At 41.3% G+C, this 21,209-nt stretch overlaps 1 protein-coding gene across 1 annotated transcript in view; it reads left to right on the top strand.

Annotated features, from left to right (window-relative positions):
- The window catches only part of LOC137769608 (aromatase), a 31,913-nt gene extending 11,029 nt beyond the window's left edge, over positions 1-20,884 (top strand). Inside the window, exons 3-9 of the mRNA XM_068551598.1 lie at positions 8,491-8,645; positions 11,179-11,355; positions 13,769-13,883; positions 16,033-16,147; positions 16,572-16,734; positions 19,182-19,423; positions 20,636-20,884. Of these exons, the coding sequence (XP_068407699.1) occupies positions 8,491-8,645; positions 11,179-11,355; positions 13,769-13,883; positions 16,033-16,147; positions 16,572-16,734; positions 19,182-19,423; positions 20,636-20,884 (1,216 nt within the window). The remainder of the gene's footprint in view (positions 1-8,490; positions 8,646-11,178; positions 11,356-13,768; positions 13,884-16,032; positions 16,148-16,571; positions 16,735-19,181; positions 19,424-20,635) is intronic.
- The last annotated feature ends 325 nt before the right edge of the window (positions 20,885-21,209 follow it).

Raw genomic sequence — 21,209 nt, 5'->3', positions numbered from 1 at the left:
AGAATGGGAGGGTGGCTTCTTCTTTACCACCTAAGGACTTATTTCCTGGCTACTTTTCATTTTGAATAGACAATAGGTTTGCCATCGTTGGAGATGTCTTTTGACCTCAGTCACATTTCAAGAAGAATAATGACCCCCAAGGATCAGGCATCTTACACTGCCCACCGTCCCTTCTGAGCCTGGGAACTCACTTGGTCTCTCCTCAGTGGTGAGAAATCCTCCCTCTCTCAGTCAGTCAGTCAGTCAATGTAACATCTCCCTTACCTGGTGTTACAGGCTGGCCCGCATTGTGGGAAGGAGGTCTCTACTGTTCTCCTTAATGTCAGGAGACCTCTGGGCTGGCATCCCTAGTTCATCACCAACCTTCCCTTCTTCACTTTCCTGATTTACTCCAGTTAGATAAAGCCTACTTGTCATAAGTGATCTTGTTTTAAATTGCTTGTCCTTAGTCACACTTGGCTTGCTGTGTGTACCACTTCTGTCTTGCCTATTTTGTTCTTTGTCAAGTCAGAGCCTCTGTCTCAGGATAACTGAGATGTTGGCGCCCCCTAAAGAACACATTGATTTTAAATGGTAGCTCTTTATTAACTAACATTTAACTGAGTTGAAGTTTGGGTTCAAGTTTTTAATTGACCAGTAATTCCTCAAAACATATGGACAGACCAATGTGCTTTATGATACACACAAAAGCTCTAAAGGTCAGAGCAGAAAAATAGTATTCTGCTTGTCCTCTAAGCACTTAAAATTTGTAGATCCGAGTTTGTGAATAAAGAGTATACAAATTACTTACTTTCTGCTTTAATTATAGAATGAGGTAGTGGAAGGTAAGAAAGCTAGAGGCCTGAAATCTATTAATTAATAAGAATTTCAGTCCTTTGTATAGCATGATGTTTCCATACAGGACAAAATTTTGGCTAGTTGGTGAAATTAATTCCCTGGAATAGAAATAGAAGCATCTGGATTTTTGTTTTTTGCTTTTTTTTTTTTTTAATATTTATTTTTGGCTGTGTTGGGTCTTCGTTTCTGTGCGAGGGCTTTCTCTATTTGTGGCAAGCGGGGGTCACTCTTCATCGCGGTGCGTGGGCCTCTCACTATCGCGGCCTCTCTTGTTGCAGAGCACAGGCCCCAGATGCGCAGGCTCAGTAGTTTTGGCTCATGGGCCCAGTTGCTCCGCAGCATGTGGGATCCTCCCAGACCAGGGCTCGAACCCATGTCCCCTGCATTGGCAGGCAGATTCTCAACCACTGCACTACCAGGGAAGCCCTGTCTTTTGCTTTTATAGTTGCTAGGAAGAGAAAAACTTGTCCAAAACTTAGGGTAATTTGAATATTATCTGGAATTATATCAAAAGTATATTTGACTTAGTAGAGAGTATTTTGATTTGAAAATAAGATTTTCTTCCTGAAATATATATCAAGTAAATAATTTATTCATATAATAATTCTGTCTTCATTTCACAGAACTGCCATTATTTCAGGGCCTTTCTTTTAAAGTTTAAATGGGACCTTGGAATCCATCACAAATGTGTGGGTTTGGCTAGTGCTTAGCCCACAGCATTATCTACTCAGCCAGAGCTGAGCTCTTTTAGCCCAGGGTCTCCTATGGCAATATGTCCTCACAGGCATTTACTGAACAACATCATTAAGGCAAAGTCATCCGTTTAGGAGCCAGTTGCAACTTGGATAGAGAGGAGCTAGTGAGAAGATGGCCACCCTAGCCCAGTGCAAGAACAGTTATGTAGGTTATAGTAGCCACTCCCCATCTTTGAGAGTTATGTGTTCAGAAGACATCCATAGTAGGAGAATTTGCAGTTGAGAAACAGAATTTTAGTACAGAAGTGGCGAGGAAAAACCAAAGTTGTAGTGAACACACGAAAACGTGTACAATATTTACCTCACCAAAGTAAGGGAAAAAATAACAACTAAAATAAAGCTAACGCCAGAAATATGTTATGCATCTTGAATTTGTACAATTGAGCACTGTTCAATTCCTTCCATCTTCTATCCCCTGCACACCAGATTCTCCCTCATTTGCAGTTATCAAAATGATGTTTATAAATATATTTTACTTTCCTGCTATAATGTACATATTTTCTGTTTATTCCTCTGCCCAAATGTTTGGTTCCTTTCTGATGTCATGATCTGTGTCTCTGAACTCCACTCTGGCCTTGGAGACATGGGATAATGGGTAATCCTCATGTGGGAAAGCTCTGGAAGATCTATTTTAACTTCCCTGGCGGACCTGAGCAGGTTAGCTCTCGAGCCCCTAAGTTAAGGGTTCTATCACTTTAGGTCTGCCAATGGCAGCTCCTCACCAGAGCACACAGGATGGGCAACTTTTATATACGTTCTGGCTCCTGCCCTGTAAACACGGCCAAAACACAGACAAATGCATTGGCTTTCTTCATGTCTCCCGTAGCTGCACTGCAGAAAACCTCTACTCCTTCTCTGCTCTCCACTCTTTTTAATTCCCAAACTCCACTTCCTTTTTCTGATTATCTCCAAGAAAAATGGCTATCAATTTAAAGCTACTCAAGTGGAAATTTTTTGAAGTTGCAGAACTGCCATGCTTACATGTTACTAAGGGGAATTTGCACTTGGCCGTGTGGTCCATGTATAAACACTGTGACATAAACCCTGTAATCTGAAGAGCCTGTTGTCCTGCCCCACAGAGGAGTCTGGATAATGTGCTTGGAACAGCTTTGCTAGCACAGGGAGGTGGAGGGTGATACATGAGACCTTGTCTGTGCCTGAGCACAAACCCTGTGGTCCTACTGTCTACTCAGCAGCAGAGTCAGTCGAGGGCCCCACGCCTCAGAGGTGGCATTACCAGGGTCATAGGTAAAAAGGCTGAACTTGGAGGGAGGTGGCTGAGACATGACTTCTCTCTCCTCCCTCCCTCACCATATCTAGGTGCCCCTGTGGGTAAGGATTTTGGGGTGGCTGTCTGCACCTCCTTCTGCCCTGGTCTGTCTGCCGTGTATCCTCACTGAACTGACTTTCCTCTGTACCTTTAGATAATCTCGTTTGATTTCTCCAAGGGGTGTTTGGTGTTCAGTCTTCGCCTATAATACAAACACTGGCACTTAGAAAACAATGGACATACAAACACCACATGTCCTGCTTATATCTTCCTATGCTCTGATAAACTCCATCCCGTCTGTGTTCATACCCCCTCCATCTCACTCACCATAAGGAGGGTCAACCACATAGCTTATTAACGAGGACATTTTGGACTTCCAGCTTCCTGAGCCGTGGTCATCATGGTCACAGACACCACTTAGCCCTCACCCAGGTAGCCTGCTTCTGTCTAGGCCCTGCATGAACCTTTTCCAACCTCAGCCCCTTTCCACAGGAAATGCAGTCACCTGCAGAATTTCTTAATTTTTCTCTTGGTAGATGAAAATTAGTTTATACCTCCCACACCTGATTCTTAACTTCATGAGTTCCCAACAGACATTCTTTTCTTCTAAAGTCCCCCTTTCACTGAGCAGTGAATGAGGAGTCCCTCTCCTCCCCAAATCCTCATAAACATAGGTTCATCTCAGCTGTTTCCTCTCAAGCCTTCCCTGTGCTGCTTGCATCCACTATCTAATAAACCCACCCCACCTTTTATCCTGAAGAGAATAACTATCCATTTATGCTTTCAATTATTTTAAAATATTATTCATTAATTTTATTCAAGGCATATTTATCACGTATATACATTGGCAGATCTAATAAAAGTAAGCAAAATAAACAATGTGAAATCAGGGGCTTTTATAATTATTAGCATTTTTACATTTTATAATAGTTTATAATATAGGTGTTATTATTTGTGTCAGTATTGAAAATAAAGGGAATAAATGTTTTCCCCAATGTCATATATATGGTAACTATTGAGGCCAGGATGCAGACCCATACCTTTTGGGGTGTTTTTTGACTTTAGTCTTTTTAAAATTTTTTATTGAAGTAGAGTTGATTTACAATGTTTTGTTAGTTTCAGGTGTACAGCACAGTGATTCAGTTATATATATATATATACGTTTTCAGATTCTTTTTCCTTATAGGTTATTACAAAATATTGAGTATAGTTCCCCGTGCTATACAGTAAGTCCTTGATGGCTATCTATCTCATATACAGTAGTGTGTATATGTTAATCTCAACCCCCTTTTGCCTTTGGTAACTGTATGTTTGTTTTCTATGTCTGTGAGTATCTTTCTGTTTTGTAAATAAGTTCATTTGTATCTTTTTTTTTTAAGATTCCACATATAAGCGATATCATATATTTTTCTTTGTCTGACTTACTTCACTTACTATGATTATCTCTAGCTCCATCCATGTTGCTGCAAATGGCATTATTTCATTCTTTTTAATGGCTGAGTAATATTCCATTGCATATATGTACCACATCTTCTTTAACCATTCATCTGACGATGGACATTTAGGTTGCTTCCATGTCTTGGTTATTGTAAATAGTGCTGCTGTGAAAACTGGGGTGCATGTATCTTTTCAAATTATAGTTTTCTCTGGACAAATGTCCAGGAGTGGGATTGCTAGTTCATATGGTAACTCGATTTTTAGGTTTGAAAGGAAACTCCATACTGTGTCCATAGTGGCTGCACCAATTTACTTTCCCACCAACAGTGTAGGAGGGTTCCTTTTTCTCCACACCTTCTCCAGCATTTGTTATTTGCAGACTTTCTCATGATGGCCATTCTGACTGGTGTGAGGTGATACCTCATTGCAGTTTTGATTTGCAGTTCTCTAACAATTAGCAATGTTGAGCATTTTTTCATGTGCCTGTTGGCCATCTGTATGTCTTCTTTGGAGAAATGTCTATTTAGCTCATCTGCCCATTTTTTGATTGGGTTTTTTTAATTGAATTGTATGAGCTGTTTGTATATTTTGGAAATTAATCCCTTGTCAGTCGCATCATTTGCAAATATTATCTCCCATTCTGTAGGTTGTCTTTTTGTTTTGTTTATGGTTTCCTTTCCTGTGCAAAAGGAAAGTTTTTAAGTTCAATTAGGTCCCATTTATTTTTTATTTTTTTAAATTTATTTACTTTTTAAAATATTTGGCTGCTTTGGGTCTTTGTTGCTGCACGTGGGCTTTCTCTAGTTGGGGTGAGCAGGGGCTACTCTTCATTGCTGTGCGCGGGCTTCTCATTGCGGTGGCTTCTCTTGTTGCGGAGCACAGGCTCTAAGTGCGTGGGCTTCCGTAGTTGCAGCACGCGAGCTCAGTAGTTGTCGCTTGCAGGCTCTAGGCATGCAAGCTCAGTAGTTGTGGCGCACGGGCTTAGTTGCTCTGTGGCATGTGGGGTCTTCCTGGACCAGGGCTCGAACCCGTGTCCCTTGCATTGGCAGGCAGATTCTTAACCACTGTGCCACCAGGGAAGTCCAGTCCCATTTATTTTTGTTTTTATTTCCATTAATCTAGGAGACATATCTAAAAAGATATTGCTGCAATTTATGTCAAAGAGTGACCTCCCTGTGTTTCCCTCTAGGAGTTTTATAGTATCTGGTCATACATTTAGGTATTTAATCCATTTTGAGTTTATTTTTGCATATGGTGTTAGAGAACTTTTAATTTCATTCTTCTACATATAGCTGTCCAGTTTTCCCAGCACCACTTATTGAAGACATTGTCTTTTCTCCATTGTATATTCTTGCCTCCTTTCTCATAGATTAATTGACCATAGGTGCGTGGGTTTATTTTTGGGGTTTCTATCCTGTCCAATTGATCTATATTATTGTTTTTGTGCCAGTACCATACTATTTTGATTACTGTTAACTCTGTAGTATAAACTGAAGTCAGGGAGCCTGATTCCTCCAGCTCCGCTTTTCTTTCTTAAGATTGCTTTGGCTATTCAGGGTCTTTTGTATTTCCACACAAATTTAAATTGTTTTCGTTCTAGTTCTGTGAAAAATGCCATTGATAATTTGCCATTGCAATGAATCTGTAGATTGCCTTGGGCAGTACAGTCATTTTAACAATATTGATTCTTCCAGTCCAAGAACACAGTATATCTTTCCATCCATTTGTGTCGTCTTCAATTTCTTTCATCAGTGTCAGTGTCTTACAGTTTTCAGAGTACAGATCTTCTGCCTCCTTAGGTAGGTTTATTCCAAGGTATTTTATTCTTATTGATGTGATGATAAATGATTTTTTTCCTTAATTTCTTTTTCTCATCTTTCGTTGTTTGTGTATTTTTGCAATAACTACAAATCAATCAGTGTGACACATCACATTAACAAACTGAAGAATAAAAATCATATGATGGGCTTCCCTGGTGGTGCAGTGGTTAAGAATCCGCCTGCCAATGCAGGGGACACGGGTTCGAGCCCTGGTCTGGGAAGATCCCACGTGCCGCGGAGCAACTAAGCTCATACGCCACAACTGCTGAGCCTGCGCTCTATAGCCCGAGAGCCACAACTCCTGAAGCCTGCACAACTAGACCCCGTGCTCCACGACAAGGGAAGCCACCGCACTGAGAAGCCCGCGCACCACAACAAAGAGTAGCCCCCGCTCACCGCAACTAGAGAAAGCCTGCGCACAGCAATAAGACCCAACACAACCAAAAATAAATAAAAATAAAATTAAAAAAACATTAAAAAAAGTATTAAAAAAATCATATGATTGGGCTTCCCTGGTGGCACAGTGGTTGAGAATCTGCCTGCTAATGCAGGGGACACGGGTTCGAGCCCTGGTCTGGGAAGATCCCACATGCCGCGGAGCAACTAGGCCTGTGAGCCACAACTACTGAGCCTGCGCATCTGGAGCCTGTGCTCTGCAACAAGAGAGGCCGCAATAGTGAAGAGGCCCACGCACCGTGATGAAGAGTGGCCTCCGTTTGCCGCAACTAGAGAAAGCCCTCGCACAGAAACGAAGACCCAACACAGCCAAAGATAAATATAAAAATAAATAAATAAATAAAAGATTACTATTAATTAAATAAAATCATATGATCATCTCAATAGATGCAGAAAAAGTTTTTGATAAAAATTAACATCCATTTATGAAAAAAAACTCATCAGAAAGTGGGCATAAAGGGAACCTACCCCAACATCATAAAGGCCATATATGACAAACATAAAGCTAACATCATACTCAATGGTGAAAAGCTGAAAGCATTTCCTCTAAGATCAGGAATAAGACAAGGATGCCCACTCACCACTTTTATTCCACAAAGTTGTGGAAATCCTAGCCACAGCAATCGAAGAAGGAAAAGAAATAAAAGGAATACAAACTGGAAAGAAGTAAAACTGTTACTGTTTGCAGATGACATGATACTATACATAGAAAACCCTATCCTTTCAATTATTCAAATTATCCACTCTTCCTTCAAATGCCATAGCCTTACTTATAAGCAGTCTTAATAAAACATCTTCGCACAAAAGTGAGCTCCTCTGCAGAAGAATTCTGTACCACTGTCCTAAGAAGACAATATTCTCTTCACACATGGAGGCCCCATGACGTCTTCAGCTAGGATTTTACAACATGTTATAATGCTCATTGCCTTATCATGCCCCAATTAGACTGGGATTTGGGGCAGGAAGCAAGTCCTGAAGGACGACATGGGTGGGGAGGGGCTGCCTGCTCCTTCCTAGTTGCTCTGAAGGCCCAGCTCAGGCCTTAAAAGCCAGGCCTGGGGGTGGGAATAGAGGGCAGAGCAGTGGAAGAGGAACCAGGAAGTTCAAGGAAGCCTGGGTTCCTGGCAACGTCCCAGGGTTGCCACAGCAAGGGCTATCTAATGGCTCAGCGTGTCCTATGTCCTGGGAGAACTCTGTGACCCTGGAGACCTTGATGAACCATGATGGATGCAGAGCCCCAAGACAGCTGCTGTCACCACCACAGACAGCCTTCCAGCCCAGCCCAGCCAGCCAAGCCCAGGGCCAGAGGTGCCCAGGAGATGTCCTTCAGTCCTAGAATGATACCCCCCTGGAGGGGCCAGGCCTGATTAGAGCCTCTGTGGGACAGGTGGTACAAGGCAGGACTGCTGCTTCCAAAACTAAAGAGATAAGACTTCAATCATTCCAGCAACTTCCGATTATGAGGCTCACTTCTACATGGGGAGCACTGTCTGGAGTGGGGCTACTTGGAGGCTGGAGGCTCTCAGGAATATGGTGGTGTGGAGGGTTCAGTTTCTTACAGCCTTGCAGCTCTGACCACAGTAGTGGGTAATATTTTAGAGACTAGGAGTTAAAAAGAAGGGGAAATAATGAATAACTGTGCATGTGTGTGTGCGTGTGTGTGTGTGTGTGTGTGTGTGTGTGTGTGTATTGATCTTTAGTGATGCTCAAACAGGGAGCTAGTAGGTAGAAATGTTTCAACTGGAGAAGGAGGTTCTTGTGCTAACACAAGTGCTTATTTAATCTGAACGTTAGAATTTATGCATTTTGTCAAGATCAACAAGCATTTGCTATGAGAGCCAACTGGTAGTCAAACTCATTACCGTGAGTTCTCTGGACCCTTAAAAATCAACACCAAGGTTTGCTTTCTCTGCAGGTCTTCGAGTATGTTCCACATAATGAAGCACAGTCACTACACATCCCGATTCGGCAGCAAACTTGGGTTGCAGTGCATTGGCATGCATGAGAAAGGCATCATATTTAACAATAATCCAGCACTCTGGAAAGCCGTTCGACCTTTCTTTACAAAAGGTATTCAGGTGCTGGGTACAGTCTGCTCGTCTGTCTATGAATATGCCTGTCTTAAAATCATTTTTAACTTCTGCTCCTTCACAGTTTTGAAATAATAAGAGCTAACATTCGTTATACATGTACTACATAGTAGGCACTGTTTTAAACACTTGATACTTTAATCCCACAGCAACCCCGTGTGGTGAATACTCTTATCACTTACATTTTACAAATGAGAAAACTGAGGGATAAAGAGGTTAAGTACCTTACCCAATTTCCACCATTAGTAAATAGTAGCAAAGAAGACAACCCCAGAGCCCACATATTTAACCACTTCGATTTTGTTCTTTCTGTTTTTACATCCATTCCATGGATGTAAAAAAGAATTAGCACCCTACATACTTAAGGTCACTTCAATTAGTGTGTATGTCAATTAGTGTGTCAGTCATATCCTTGATTTAACATAGCCAACATGTTTGCTGAGTCACTGGCTGACTTCCCAGATGTTTTAACAGAAAGCAATTTGCAAAATAGAGAATTTTAGAACTAGAAGGGCTGTATATGTCATCTCTTCCAGCCTCTGAGTTTTATACTTAAGGAAGTACATTTCTAGAGAGCTTGTGATTTTTCCCCCAGGCAACATAGCCAGATATGGATGAACAGAAACTGGACCCCAAACCTCCTTATCTAGTGATTTCCCTCTTTACTATATGCTGCTGGAATGGAAGCCTTTGGGAAATAAACATGACCAACCTTTGATATTAACATCAGAGAAGATGGTCATGTACTAGAAACCTTATCATTGATGGACTCTGGTGCTAGATGGGTTGTAGGTCTGACCAGGGACCATGGATATTCTTCCCTCCAGCCAGCCTCTGTAGTGAACCTAGATGCCTCCTATGTGGCTGCCGAGACAGGGAAAAACTATGCCTGTCCCAGTCTAGTGGTGATCCCCCTCCACAGAGCTGCCCATCACCAAGACTCAGCACAACTCTAGCACAGATTCCACTACCTTAGTTTCCTATTGCTGCTTAACAAATTGACACAGACTTAGTGGCTTCAAACCACACATTCATTACCTTACAGTCTGATGGGTCAAAAGTCTGACATGGGTCTCATGGGGCGAAAATCAAGGCACTGATATGGCTGTGTTCCTTTCTGGAGGCTCTAGGGAGAAAGTGTTTCCTTGACTTTTCCAGCTTCTAGAGGCTGCCCACATTCCTTGGCCTGTGACCCTTTCAGTGATATTACATTCTGTTTATATGTTTGAAATGTGGCTTCAAGCTCTTGAATGTAGAGGCAAATCATACATCAGCCTGGGAGTGATAATCAAAGCCATCCCTTCCATGCAAAGGATTGATTCATGAAGGAATCATTTGTCCCACTTCTGGATGTAACAGTCACCCAGGAAACAGCATCCCCACCTTTCATATCTCCAAGTCCTTCCTAAAGTCAGAAAGTATGCTGCCAACCCAAACTTCCTTTTTATATATGGGTGGAAATGCTTAAGACTCTAGGACCACTCACCAGGTTTCCTTTCTTATTGCAAAGTGTGACATCAGGGGCTTCTGCAGCACAGTTGATTTGTTTTGTTGGAGGACTCTGACTTTAACAGCAAGTCTGAATAATAAAAGACATAAAAAAACCAATTACTCCTAAAGAAAACTTAAACTTAGAACAAGGAGAGAAAGGATTCTAAGAGTTAACACTCATGTTAGACCACCTACCATCATGACTCACTAGTGCTAAGACGGTCAGGAGCAGAGCAAAGTAAGAGATCAGAGCCAGTTCACTCTACTGGGTTTCATTCATTCATTCCTCTATTTGACAAATACATAATATATTGAGAGCCACCACGTACTACAGACTCGAAGTACAATGCTAACAGGTTGTCACTGCCCTAAAAGAGTTCCCAGTCCTGTGAGGAAGACTGCTCAAACAACAAAGATTTGTTTTGCTGTTATGACATTGAGTGAGTACAATAAATCTGGATGTAGATTGAAGAGAAACTGATATTAAGAGAAGGGTATGTTTGGTAATTTAGAAGACTAGCGTTTTACACATATGACCTATAACTAAACAGGAAGCACCTTAGATCAAAAAGGTAAGATCCAATTTGAATAGTTCTATAGCAATATTCTGCCACCCACTGAAACAAAAAATATTACCCTGACCAAATCCAAACTGTCTTTAGAGGGAAAGGTATATAATAAATATGGAAAATCGCTGATTGGTGATTTATGATCATAAGTACTAAATATTTCATTTGCAATCTCACAAATGATATGCCATCGTATGAAGAAAAGTTCAGTTTTGCATAGTTTGTTTTAAATATATTTATTTATTTATTCATTCATTCATTTTTAACCATAAATGTGATAACCTGCTATGGAGAAAATTAAGAGAATACAGAAAAAGTATAAAGAAGAATATGAAAATCTCCACCCATAATAAAAATGTGGACAATTAGGCTTCAAACACAAAACGCCAAAATTGCCTGATAGTTTGTGTGCCCTGGAGTTGGAGGCGGCTCACTCTGACGTGTACCCTTCAGCTTTGTCTGGCCCCGGCCTGGTGCGCATGGTGACCGTCTGTGCTGATTCCATCACCAAGCATCTGGACAGGCTGGAGGAGGTCCGCAACGAGTTGGGCTATGTGGACGTGTTGACCCTCATGCGGCGCATCATGCTGGACACCTCTAACAAGCTCTTCCTGGGGATCCCCTTGGACGGTACTGAAATTTTCATTCTTGTGACTTGACATTGGGCCCTTTATTAAACAGGGCATGAGAAGGATAACAGACTCAAGTAAAGATATGGTCTTTTGTACACTGCTCTTCTTTAAACCATTCTAAGTATTCCTAAAAATTGTTCCTGGTATGTCTGCCTTGTTCACTTATACGATCATAAATATCCACAGCAGGGGCCATCTTCTATTTCATTTGTATCTATCTCGCCTCATTGCTCTAGGAAATAGGATTCTACCCACAGCTGAAACTTAACAGATGTGATCATTGATTTGGTCATAAATATATCGTACCACCAAACCTATGTATTTAACCATTACCAACCATTCTTTTGGGCATGATATATACATATATACATGTATATATGTATGTATGTGTGTGTGTATATATATATATATGTACACACACACACACAAACACATATACACATTCTATCTATCTATCTATCTACACATACATATAAATGCACATACATACCTCTGCCTCAAAGCCACTAGGTATGAAAACTTTGACTCTATCTATACGGTGATAAGGGTACTGAGGCTGCTGGAAATGATGATGATAACTAACATTAATTTAGTATCTACTATGTGCCAAGCAGTATAAAAAGTTGCTTCACATAAACTTTGTCACTAAGCATTTATAACAATCCGGGCAAGATGTCTCACTCAAGAAACTGCTTTCCTCACTATATTACAGAAACAAATATTAAACACATACATGCAACTCTACCGCCAACAAAAGAACAAACATTAATCATGTGGATTCATTCCATTCTGCTGCTGTCAGCTTAATGTAATTTCTCCTGACTTGATTTCTAGCAGTGTTCGTTGATTCATACATTCATTCAACTAATATTTATTGATTGCCTATTTTATGCCAGGCTTAGGTTCTGGGGACAGACCAGTGGACAAGACAAAGTCCTTGCCTTCAAAGAGTTTACATCCTAGTGGGTATATAGACAGTAAACAACTAACTTTCTAGTAATATATTAGGCTATAATAAGTACCTTAAAAAAAAACAAAGCAGGGCAAAGGGCTAGAAAGTGAAGGGGGAGGTCAGTGTGAGGCTGAAGCTCTTGTGGAGAGAAAGGGTGGTCAGGAAGGCCTCTGTGGAGGGGCATCTGAACATAATTCCAAATGAAGGGTGACCATAAGCCACGTGCAGATCTGAGGGAAGACCATCACAGGCATAAGAACAAGGCACGATTTTCACACTTGCCCAAACCAGCTATCACACCTGCTCCCTGATTGACCACATTTGGACAAGCAGACAAGCGATAAGCCCTCCCTTTCTCTGCTCCACTCTCCTCACCTCATCTCCCCAGCTCTTTAATGACTCCTTACCAGAGTCATAGGAACCCCATCTGATTGACATTAGGATGGGAGCCCCATTCACTCTGAGGACATTAGTCACAGACTCTTGCCTCATCCCCTTTCACACAGGGACTCTGAAAGTCCTGTTTGCCTGTTCCACACACATCTCTCCTAAGGTATGACAGGTACCTATTTTAGAAGTCCCTGCTCCTTGGTTCCCCACTAGCCTTGATTCTTAGGAGGGATCAAGTAAAGGGAATTGTACAGCTCTCTGTTAACTTATGGATGCAGACTGCGGTCTAAGAACCTGCATAACCCATACAGACTCATGTGTATTTCCCTCTGCTCACCGGGTCCTTATTAAACTCTCAATTGGCCTGAGGGACCCGGTGCACCAAAGAGGAAAGGACATGGCCCTGAGGTCAGATAGAACTGAGCTCCAGCCTAGGGACTTCCTGCCACTCTGGCTGTATGGTGTTGGGCAAGCTTCTTCATTTCTGTGAACTGCAGTTTCTGCATCTTCATGTCTCTTGCCTTCTCTTGTATATAATTTGAAAAAAGCAGGGGTTTTCTCTTCTCTAGTATTCAATTTAATTCAAGAACATCCGTTAAGATCTGACTGTGCACAAGACTCAGGACAAGGCATTGAAGATCCCAAGGTGAATTCCACACTCTGAACCGAAAATATAAACAACAGAGTGGGGAGGCCTTTTGCCTTTCCAGGTGCCAGAATTGAGGCCATAACAGCATTAATTACTTCTCATTTCCCACAGTCAGGAAAACAGAAGGTGTTGGTGGCTCACCAAGGAGAAGGATGTGACATTCTAGGCTGTGTCTCTGACGCAAACATGAAAACTGGCAAATCTCTGGTTAACGTGGTCAATTTAGATGCCAAGCAGAATAAATTACTGTTGATTTGTTTAGTGGCATTCATGTGGCTGAAACACCCAGTGAAGGTGGCACCTTGCCCTGCTTAGAGTCCCAAATGGTAGGAGAGTCTACAGGGGATCTTCTCTGAGCAGTGTACCATTCTTGGGCTCACATTTTTGCTCATCTGTTCTGATCTTTTTCTGTTTTTCCAGAAAGGGCCATCGTGGTTAAAATCCAGGGTTATTTTGATGCATGGCAAGCTCTCCTTCTCAAACCAGACATCTTCTTTAAGATTTCTTGGCTATGCAGAAAGTATGAAAAGTCTGTGTAAGTAACATATTTTGGAATATTTATTGCTGAGATTGCATTGATCTGTGTTGTGTCTTAGTTATTGCTGGCCTCTTCGGCAAGCTTTCTCCTCTCCAGAACCGCAAGGGAGCTCTTAAGCTGCTGGTGAAGCACTTCTTACAGCAATTTGGCAGCATGTGGCCAGACCACAGAGGAAAGGAAGACTTTGGCCCAGGGCAGTTTTCCCCTAGGAGGCTGAGAGCTCCATCTCTGGAACTAGGACACTGCTGTGTATTTTGAGTTGAAGAGAAGGGTTGGCTGAACCTATCCTTATCATTAGTCAAAATTCTCTTTGCATGTCTGGAAAAATGGAAACATAAATCATTTTATTGTTGTGTTGCTTCTGAATGAATTTAACTTAATTCAATTTGTCAGAATTGACAGTAGATGCAAGAGAATTTTTTCATGATGAACTTTTGTAAGATGTGTTGTTTGTTTAGTTATGCATCTTATATCTTGGGGGATACTAAAATTGTCATTAAATGGCTTTGCTTTGGTGTCAGACTAGTCTAGCAGAAGACTAGACAAATGCCCAATGGCCTATTGGATAATCAGTGGGTTTTTAGAGTGTAAGTTGCCAGCCACTATACTTGCCACCTCTAACCACCAGTGGAAAGCACAGGGGGTCTAAAGGTAGACAGACCTGGTTTGTATCCTATCTCTACCACTTAGTAACCAAATGTCCTTGGGAAGTTCTTTGAAGTAAAATATAACATACCCTCCGTGGTGGCAATATAGGTTAATGAGATCCTCTATGTAGGGCAATCAGCACAGAGCATGACACACAGTAGGCAGTAAACATGTTAGCTTTCCCCATCCCTCTGTTCATATCTTTCCCAGATGTCCCTGACTATCTTAAATTCTCCCTAAAAGTTCCCAAACTTGTTTGAAGAGTTAACTTCATCCTGTTTGTGTGTTTTGAAATTCAGTAATACTAGTCTCCAGGAAGTCAGCTTGATGTTGCTTTATATATTTCAAGTGGATGATGAGTATCAGGTGGATGATTTGGACAGTTGGTCCTTTAACCATTTCTCTTTGTTTCTACCAGAGCTTATTGTGACTTGAATCAACAAGATAAACAATTCATCTCTTCACTGTGGTCAGAATTTGTGGTGGTTTTAAGAGTCTTATTGGTCTGCAGTTAAACTTGGTCATTAGTTTAGCTTCAGTATGGTCAGCAGGCCCATAGAAACTTATTGCATGAGACTGTATAACAGTTTCCCTTTGGTTTCTTTAAAATTAGCTTAGCAACTTTCCTCTCTGTGTAACATTTGCCAATGGTTAGTGAACTAGGTAATATGTCTTATGACCTAGAGCAGTAAAGACCTAGAGAAATTCTTTTGCAATACCCTTGCAGTGTGCCAATACTTGTTTTTTGTTAAGGTATGAATGACATTTAAAATTATACTAGTTTCGGTTGTACAACATAATGATTCAATATTTGTATCAATATATTCTGCAAAATGATCATCACAAAAGTCTAGTTAACATCTGTCACCATACATAGTTACAAAATTTTTTCTTGTGATGAGAACTTTTAAGATCTCTCTTAGCAACCTTCAAATATGCAACACAATTATTATGAACTATAGTCACCATACTGTACATTACATCCCCATGACTTATTATTAAAACCAGAAGTTTGTACCTTTTGATAATCCCCATCACCAATTTTGCTCCCACCCCCAACTTCTTGCCTTGGTAAACAACAATCTGTTCCATGTATCTATAATCTTGCACTTTTTTAAAGATTCCACATGTAAGTGAGAAAGATTCCCCATACAAGTGAGAAAGACAGTATGCATCTTTCTCTATCATGCCAATACTTTAAAAAATATATTGGATTTAGCCTTTCGGTAACAGTTTTTAACCTTTAACTATAGGTTACAGCCTTGATTTTGCTACCAGTACCTTGACATCTTGGCTAACTCCGGTTCCTTAATATGAAGTGTAATGTATATGTAATTTATGGATATTTGCAAAGAATTAAGTATAAATTCAATTATTCATGAGAACTAATGGCTTCAACTTAAACAGATTGTTTTATTTAAACAAATGGCAAATGAATCCATTTTTTTAGGTGTCTTAACTGAGTACAAGTAGATTATAGTTTTACTTTTATTTCCAGCAAGGATTTGAAGGATGCCATGGAAATTCTGATAGAAGAAAAAAGACAGAGGATTTCAACAGCAGAGAAACTAGAAGACTGTATGGATTTTGCCACTGAGTTGATTTTTGCCGAGGTACAGACCTGCACTAACCATAATTCCCACACAACATATATGTATGACTGTGTATAGATGTCTTAAAATTTCCTCTTGTTAATTGTTGCATGTTTCTGTTTTTAAATATTTGGTTTAGTATTTCTATAATGCCCAACCAAAACTGCCCACTATTAGACAATCAGATTAGACTGAACTTTAAGATTTAAACTTCTCTGTGTCTGCACAATATAAAATATGAAAACCGGGGAGTGAAAAGACACTAAATACATAGATAAATGTCTAAATTATTCAGCTTTGAGCTGAAGAAAATGTCCATTGTCAAATCCAGAGACTTGTAATTTCTGTAATTTCATATTGTCGAGGTCTGATCCTTGAGTGCCACCCTCCTTCCTGTTTTGAACCATTCACTTTTCCAATGTTTCTCCTCGTTTCAATTGTTCAGAAATGTGGTGACCTGACAAGAGAGAATGTGAACCAGTGCATATTGGAAATGCTGATCGCAGCGCCGGACACCATGTCTGTCTCTGTGTTCTTCATGCTGTTTCTCATTGCAAAGCACCCCCAGGTTGAAGAGGCAATAATGAAGGAAATCCAGACTGTTGTTGGTAAGAATTTATCAAGCAAACAATAGAGATTAGAAAACAATTCCTTCTGAATATCAGCTTCTAGGTCCTAAGAATCTTATGTCAAAATCTTTATTAGAATCCACCCAGAGAACAACAGAGCAAGTCAATGTGTCATATTTTCATTATGCCGGACAGGTTTCTGTGTTTTTCTGATATAAAAAAATACACGCTCATTGGAAAAAATTCAAATAATAGAGAGATGTATAAGGCAGAAAGTAGTATCTCCTGATCCCTTCCACTCTCCTTCCCATTCCCCAGGGGGAATCACTATTAATATTTTGATGTGTATTCTTCAAGGTCTTTTCTGATGGGCCCATGAACACATACATGCGGTTCTATTTGTGTGTGTTTTAAAAAACATGGGATCATCCACAAGGATTTGCTACCTTATCAGTGACAAAAGGCTTTTGAGGGTCCACCCAGGGAAATGGCTATCATTTACTGCAGTGTTTCTGGGTTTCAAGCAGCCGGTTCTTCCAGGTGGTGGCAGAGGGAGGAGGAAAGGGTGATGACAGCAGAGGCAGGGGAGCGAGCAGTTTCCCTCCCCCACCCTCTCCTCCTCCTCTGCAGGAGAGCCTCCAGGTCCCTGCTCAGCTCTTCCCAACTCTGCCCCCTCCCTGCTCTGCCTCTGCTTCAGCATCACTCTGCCACTGCTTCTGATATCCCCACCCTTCCCTGGAGACACTGCCACGTTCAGAAGAAGTCAGAATTGCTTTCTGGAGAAAACAGAATGCATTATTTGGAATGTGCTTCACATAAGTAATCTCTTTAGGAACACATTTCAGACATATGCGAAGAGGTATCAGTAATGATATAGATTTTTCTTTCTTGACTTTACAGAATCCCTGTGAAACAACCTATTTTGTTGTAGAAAGGCATCATATTATTAAAAACTTTTAATCTTATTTATCTTTAAAACCATTTGAGTGCTGCTTGAAATAGATGACAAGGGGAAATTTCATACACGGATTAAATATGTGAAAGCGTTCTGCAGACGCGTTGCCATAGGAGGGCCACTGCCTGGGAAGGTAGATAGCAAGGAGCCAGAATGACATCTGGGTTTCAAATTTTGGAACGTTTTCTCAAGCACCCTTTTCAGGTTATGGGTTCTGTGCCAGGTGCAAGGGCACCACGGTGAACAAGCCAGTGCCATCCCTGCAGTCCTGGGGCTCTCAGTCTCGTGAGAAAAACAGAATTCAAGAAACAAGCTCAGTGGAGTGAGACAGTGAGTCACAGAATGATGGCGGTACAGGCAACACAGGGGAAATTGCTCTTGAGATCATAAACCTTTAATACAATTTCCTTGAGAGGTGAAAAGTGCTTGTGCCCCATGATGTTCCCTTGATGCTTCAACAGACCTCTGCACAGATGGAAAGCCCAAACAACCACTAGCACATGTGTACGTGTTCCCTCTAGACCTGCATGCCTGGTAATTAATTCCAAGGGTACACCTTTGGTTACCTACTCCATCATCTGCCCTCTACCTCCCCACCCCAGATAAACACACCCCATTAAACTCTTAAGTGTACAGAGAGCAGTATGTGAGGGGCTGGGTGGTTAGAGCTCTCTGACTAAGTGAGACCACTCCTGAATAACATAGTTGTACAGGAGACAGAGCTGCCTCAGGACCCTGGGTTGATTTTGATTCTGCAGAAGTGGTACCCCATTTGAGGATGCTTTGAAGTTTTGCCAATTCTGCTTTGAAGTATTGCCCCATTTGAGGATGCTTTGAAGTTTTGCCAATTCTGAGAGTTGGCCAATCTGAACCTCTCTGACAAGCGTGAGGCCAAGCTGAGACATCGGGGGGATCCGTCAATCCCCAGTTCACCCAGGGCTGATCTGAGGCACCCCTTTTGTTGTGGTGGGGAGAGGGGGTTCTCGCCACACTACCACACCAGGTTGTTCTTGATGAGATGAGGAGGAGAGACTATCAGTGATATTTTCTGACAAATGACTGCACAGGATACCAGAAGAGAAAATTTCTTTGAACGTGATTAAACTCACCATCTCACTTTGACTAGAGAAGGAATGAATGTCTTCTAGAATTTAGAGTGGGGGACAAAACTCAAGAACCACAGAGGTGGCAGATAAATAAATGTTTGAAGCAGTTTGGGTAGGTCTACATGATACTGCAGAGCCATGTGGGAATGTGGGTCCCATTTTACCTTTCTAATTTTTCTAGAAATTTAGAGTTTAATATGAAAAGCCGAGGTGTTAAGATAATTGACTTCAAATCTGAATTTTCATAAGAGAGTCTGTGGACCAAACATAACATATTTTACGCAGGTTGCTGGTTTATATTAGAATTATAGATATAAATTTTTTTTCAACCAAGAGCAAACTGTTCTATGGAAAGTATAGTATTTTTAACACTGATCGTATATTGAAACTAACATGAGCTTTGACTATTTTATCTTCTTCTACAGGTGAAAGAGACATAAGGATTGATGATATGCAAAAACTAAAAGTGGTAGAAAACTTTATTTATGAGAGCATGCGGTACCAGCCTGTTGTGGACCTGGTCATGCGCAAAGCCTTAGAGGATGATGTCATCGATGGCTACCCAGTGAAAAAGGGGACTAACATTATCCTGAATATTGGAAGAATGCATAGACTCGAGTTTTTCCCCAAGCCCGATGAATTTACTCTTGAAAACTTTGCCAAGAATGTAAGAGCCCTTCCTTAAAACTAAGTTTGCCACTCTTGAAAACGTCAACTGTTAAATCCTCTCTGTTTCTGTCTTTGCACCGTGTATATTTCATTCTATTTACTCATTCTCTTCACACCTCACTAGGAAAATACATTTCCCCTAGTTTGGAACATGGCCACCATGTCTGTCCTCAAGCCAAGGGGGCTGGCTCTCCAGCTCTCAGGAATGTCTTCATGGAGGCCACACAATATGTCAAAAGGTGAACAATTCAGGCCCTTAATTTGCCTAAAATGAGGCGAATTTTGTTTAACCAACCCATATTTCCATTTAAACTTATCACCTTGTCACCATGTAGATTCAGCCGTAGCATCATAGAAGTCAAGGAAATCCACTTCTGCTTCAGATGGAAATCAAATGAGAAGAAAAGATTTGGTTTTCGCAGTGGGCCTTTGGTCTCCCAAATGGCTCCACAAGCACTAGGCCTCATTCTATATAAGACTTTGTAATTAGAAGAGCCTCAGCTTGTTCTTTTTCTGTAATTGAGGTGTACTGGAGATTCTGCCTCCATTATGTCAATTCTAGGCAATGATTTTTTTCACCTGAATTATCCAGATAGTTCCCTCTGTGCCCCCTTTTTCCATTTGCATATGGAAATATGATCTCAGTTAAACCAGTTGTCTAATTCATTCCATTTCTATATAAGCAACCCACGCCATGTTGGCAATTGGTCAAAAATAACTTACTGAGCGTGTATTAAGTGTCAGGCACTATGTGAGTCCAAATGGGGACAAGACAGGCAGAGGTGTCCCATTAAATATTTGTATAACTAAAAATATTTAGATCCTTGGCACTAATAGACAGGGAATCCACATTTTTGCCTAAATGTGTCCTTGTCATCATGTTATATGGCCTGGCACAAAAACAACCTTTGCCTCAATGACTGGCAGAACAGCAGTAAAGCCATGGCCTTCCCACAGAGCTAGTTGAGTATTTTACATGAAAAGTAACACTGGGGATTGTTTGAAGTTGTGTCCGTATCACAAAGGGTGAATCAAACTGGAGGGAGAAAGAGGCTTATCTGAGTTACAGTCATTCCTCTCCGTGAAGGAGCAGTATGGCCAAGTCGCCGAAACCGAGCATTCTGACTCACAGTGTTTTCAGGGTGAATCAAACAGATATGCATGACTCTAGCCTTTACTTCTCTGGCTAATTGTCTGATCATTTTCCTAGGTTCCTTACAGGTACTTTCAGCCATTTGGCTTTGGGCCCCGGGCCTGTGCGGGAAAATACATTGCCATGGTGATGATGAAGGTCACCCTGGTCACGCTTCTGAGACGCTTCCACGTGCAGACATTGCAAGGTCGATGTGTTGAAAAGATGCAGAAGAAAAATGACTTATCCTTGCACCCAGATGAGACCAGCGACCTGCTGGGAATGATTTTCATCCCAAGAAATTCAGACAAGTGCCTCGACCACTAAAAAAGTTTGGTCAGTCCCTGCCCTGGAGCACTTCTCAACAGTATTCCACATGGAAACCACCCACAATTGCCAGGTAGTCCTCCTCCCATGAACAACCGTGGCCTCTGGCCTTTTATACACTTACTTCCTGTGCGGTGTCACCGGTCATCTGGGCGCATCCAAACCAGAAACCAGACTGCAGGAGAAAATACGGAGGCCAAGACTTGTGCAGGAAACTGCAGCCCTAAAGGCCCAATTCCACAAGACATGCTTTGGAAAAGACAAGCCATCAGCAAGACTCATGCCCAACTCCTCACTGTCCTGCCCTGAGATGGGAGCTTTGTAA

Source organism: Eschrichtius robustus, chromosome 1 (genome assembly GCF_028021215.1).
Source record: "Eschrichtius robustus isolate mEscRob2 chromosome 1, mEscRob2.pri, whole genome shotgun sequence".
NCBI classification, from domain to species: domain Eukaryota; kingdom Metazoa; phylum Chordata; class Mammalia; order Artiodactyla; family Eschrichtiidae; genus Eschrichtius; species Eschrichtius robustus.
The sequence above is the reverse complement of the archived record's forward strand: the minus strand, read 5'-3'. Positions and strand labels throughout refer to the sequence as shown.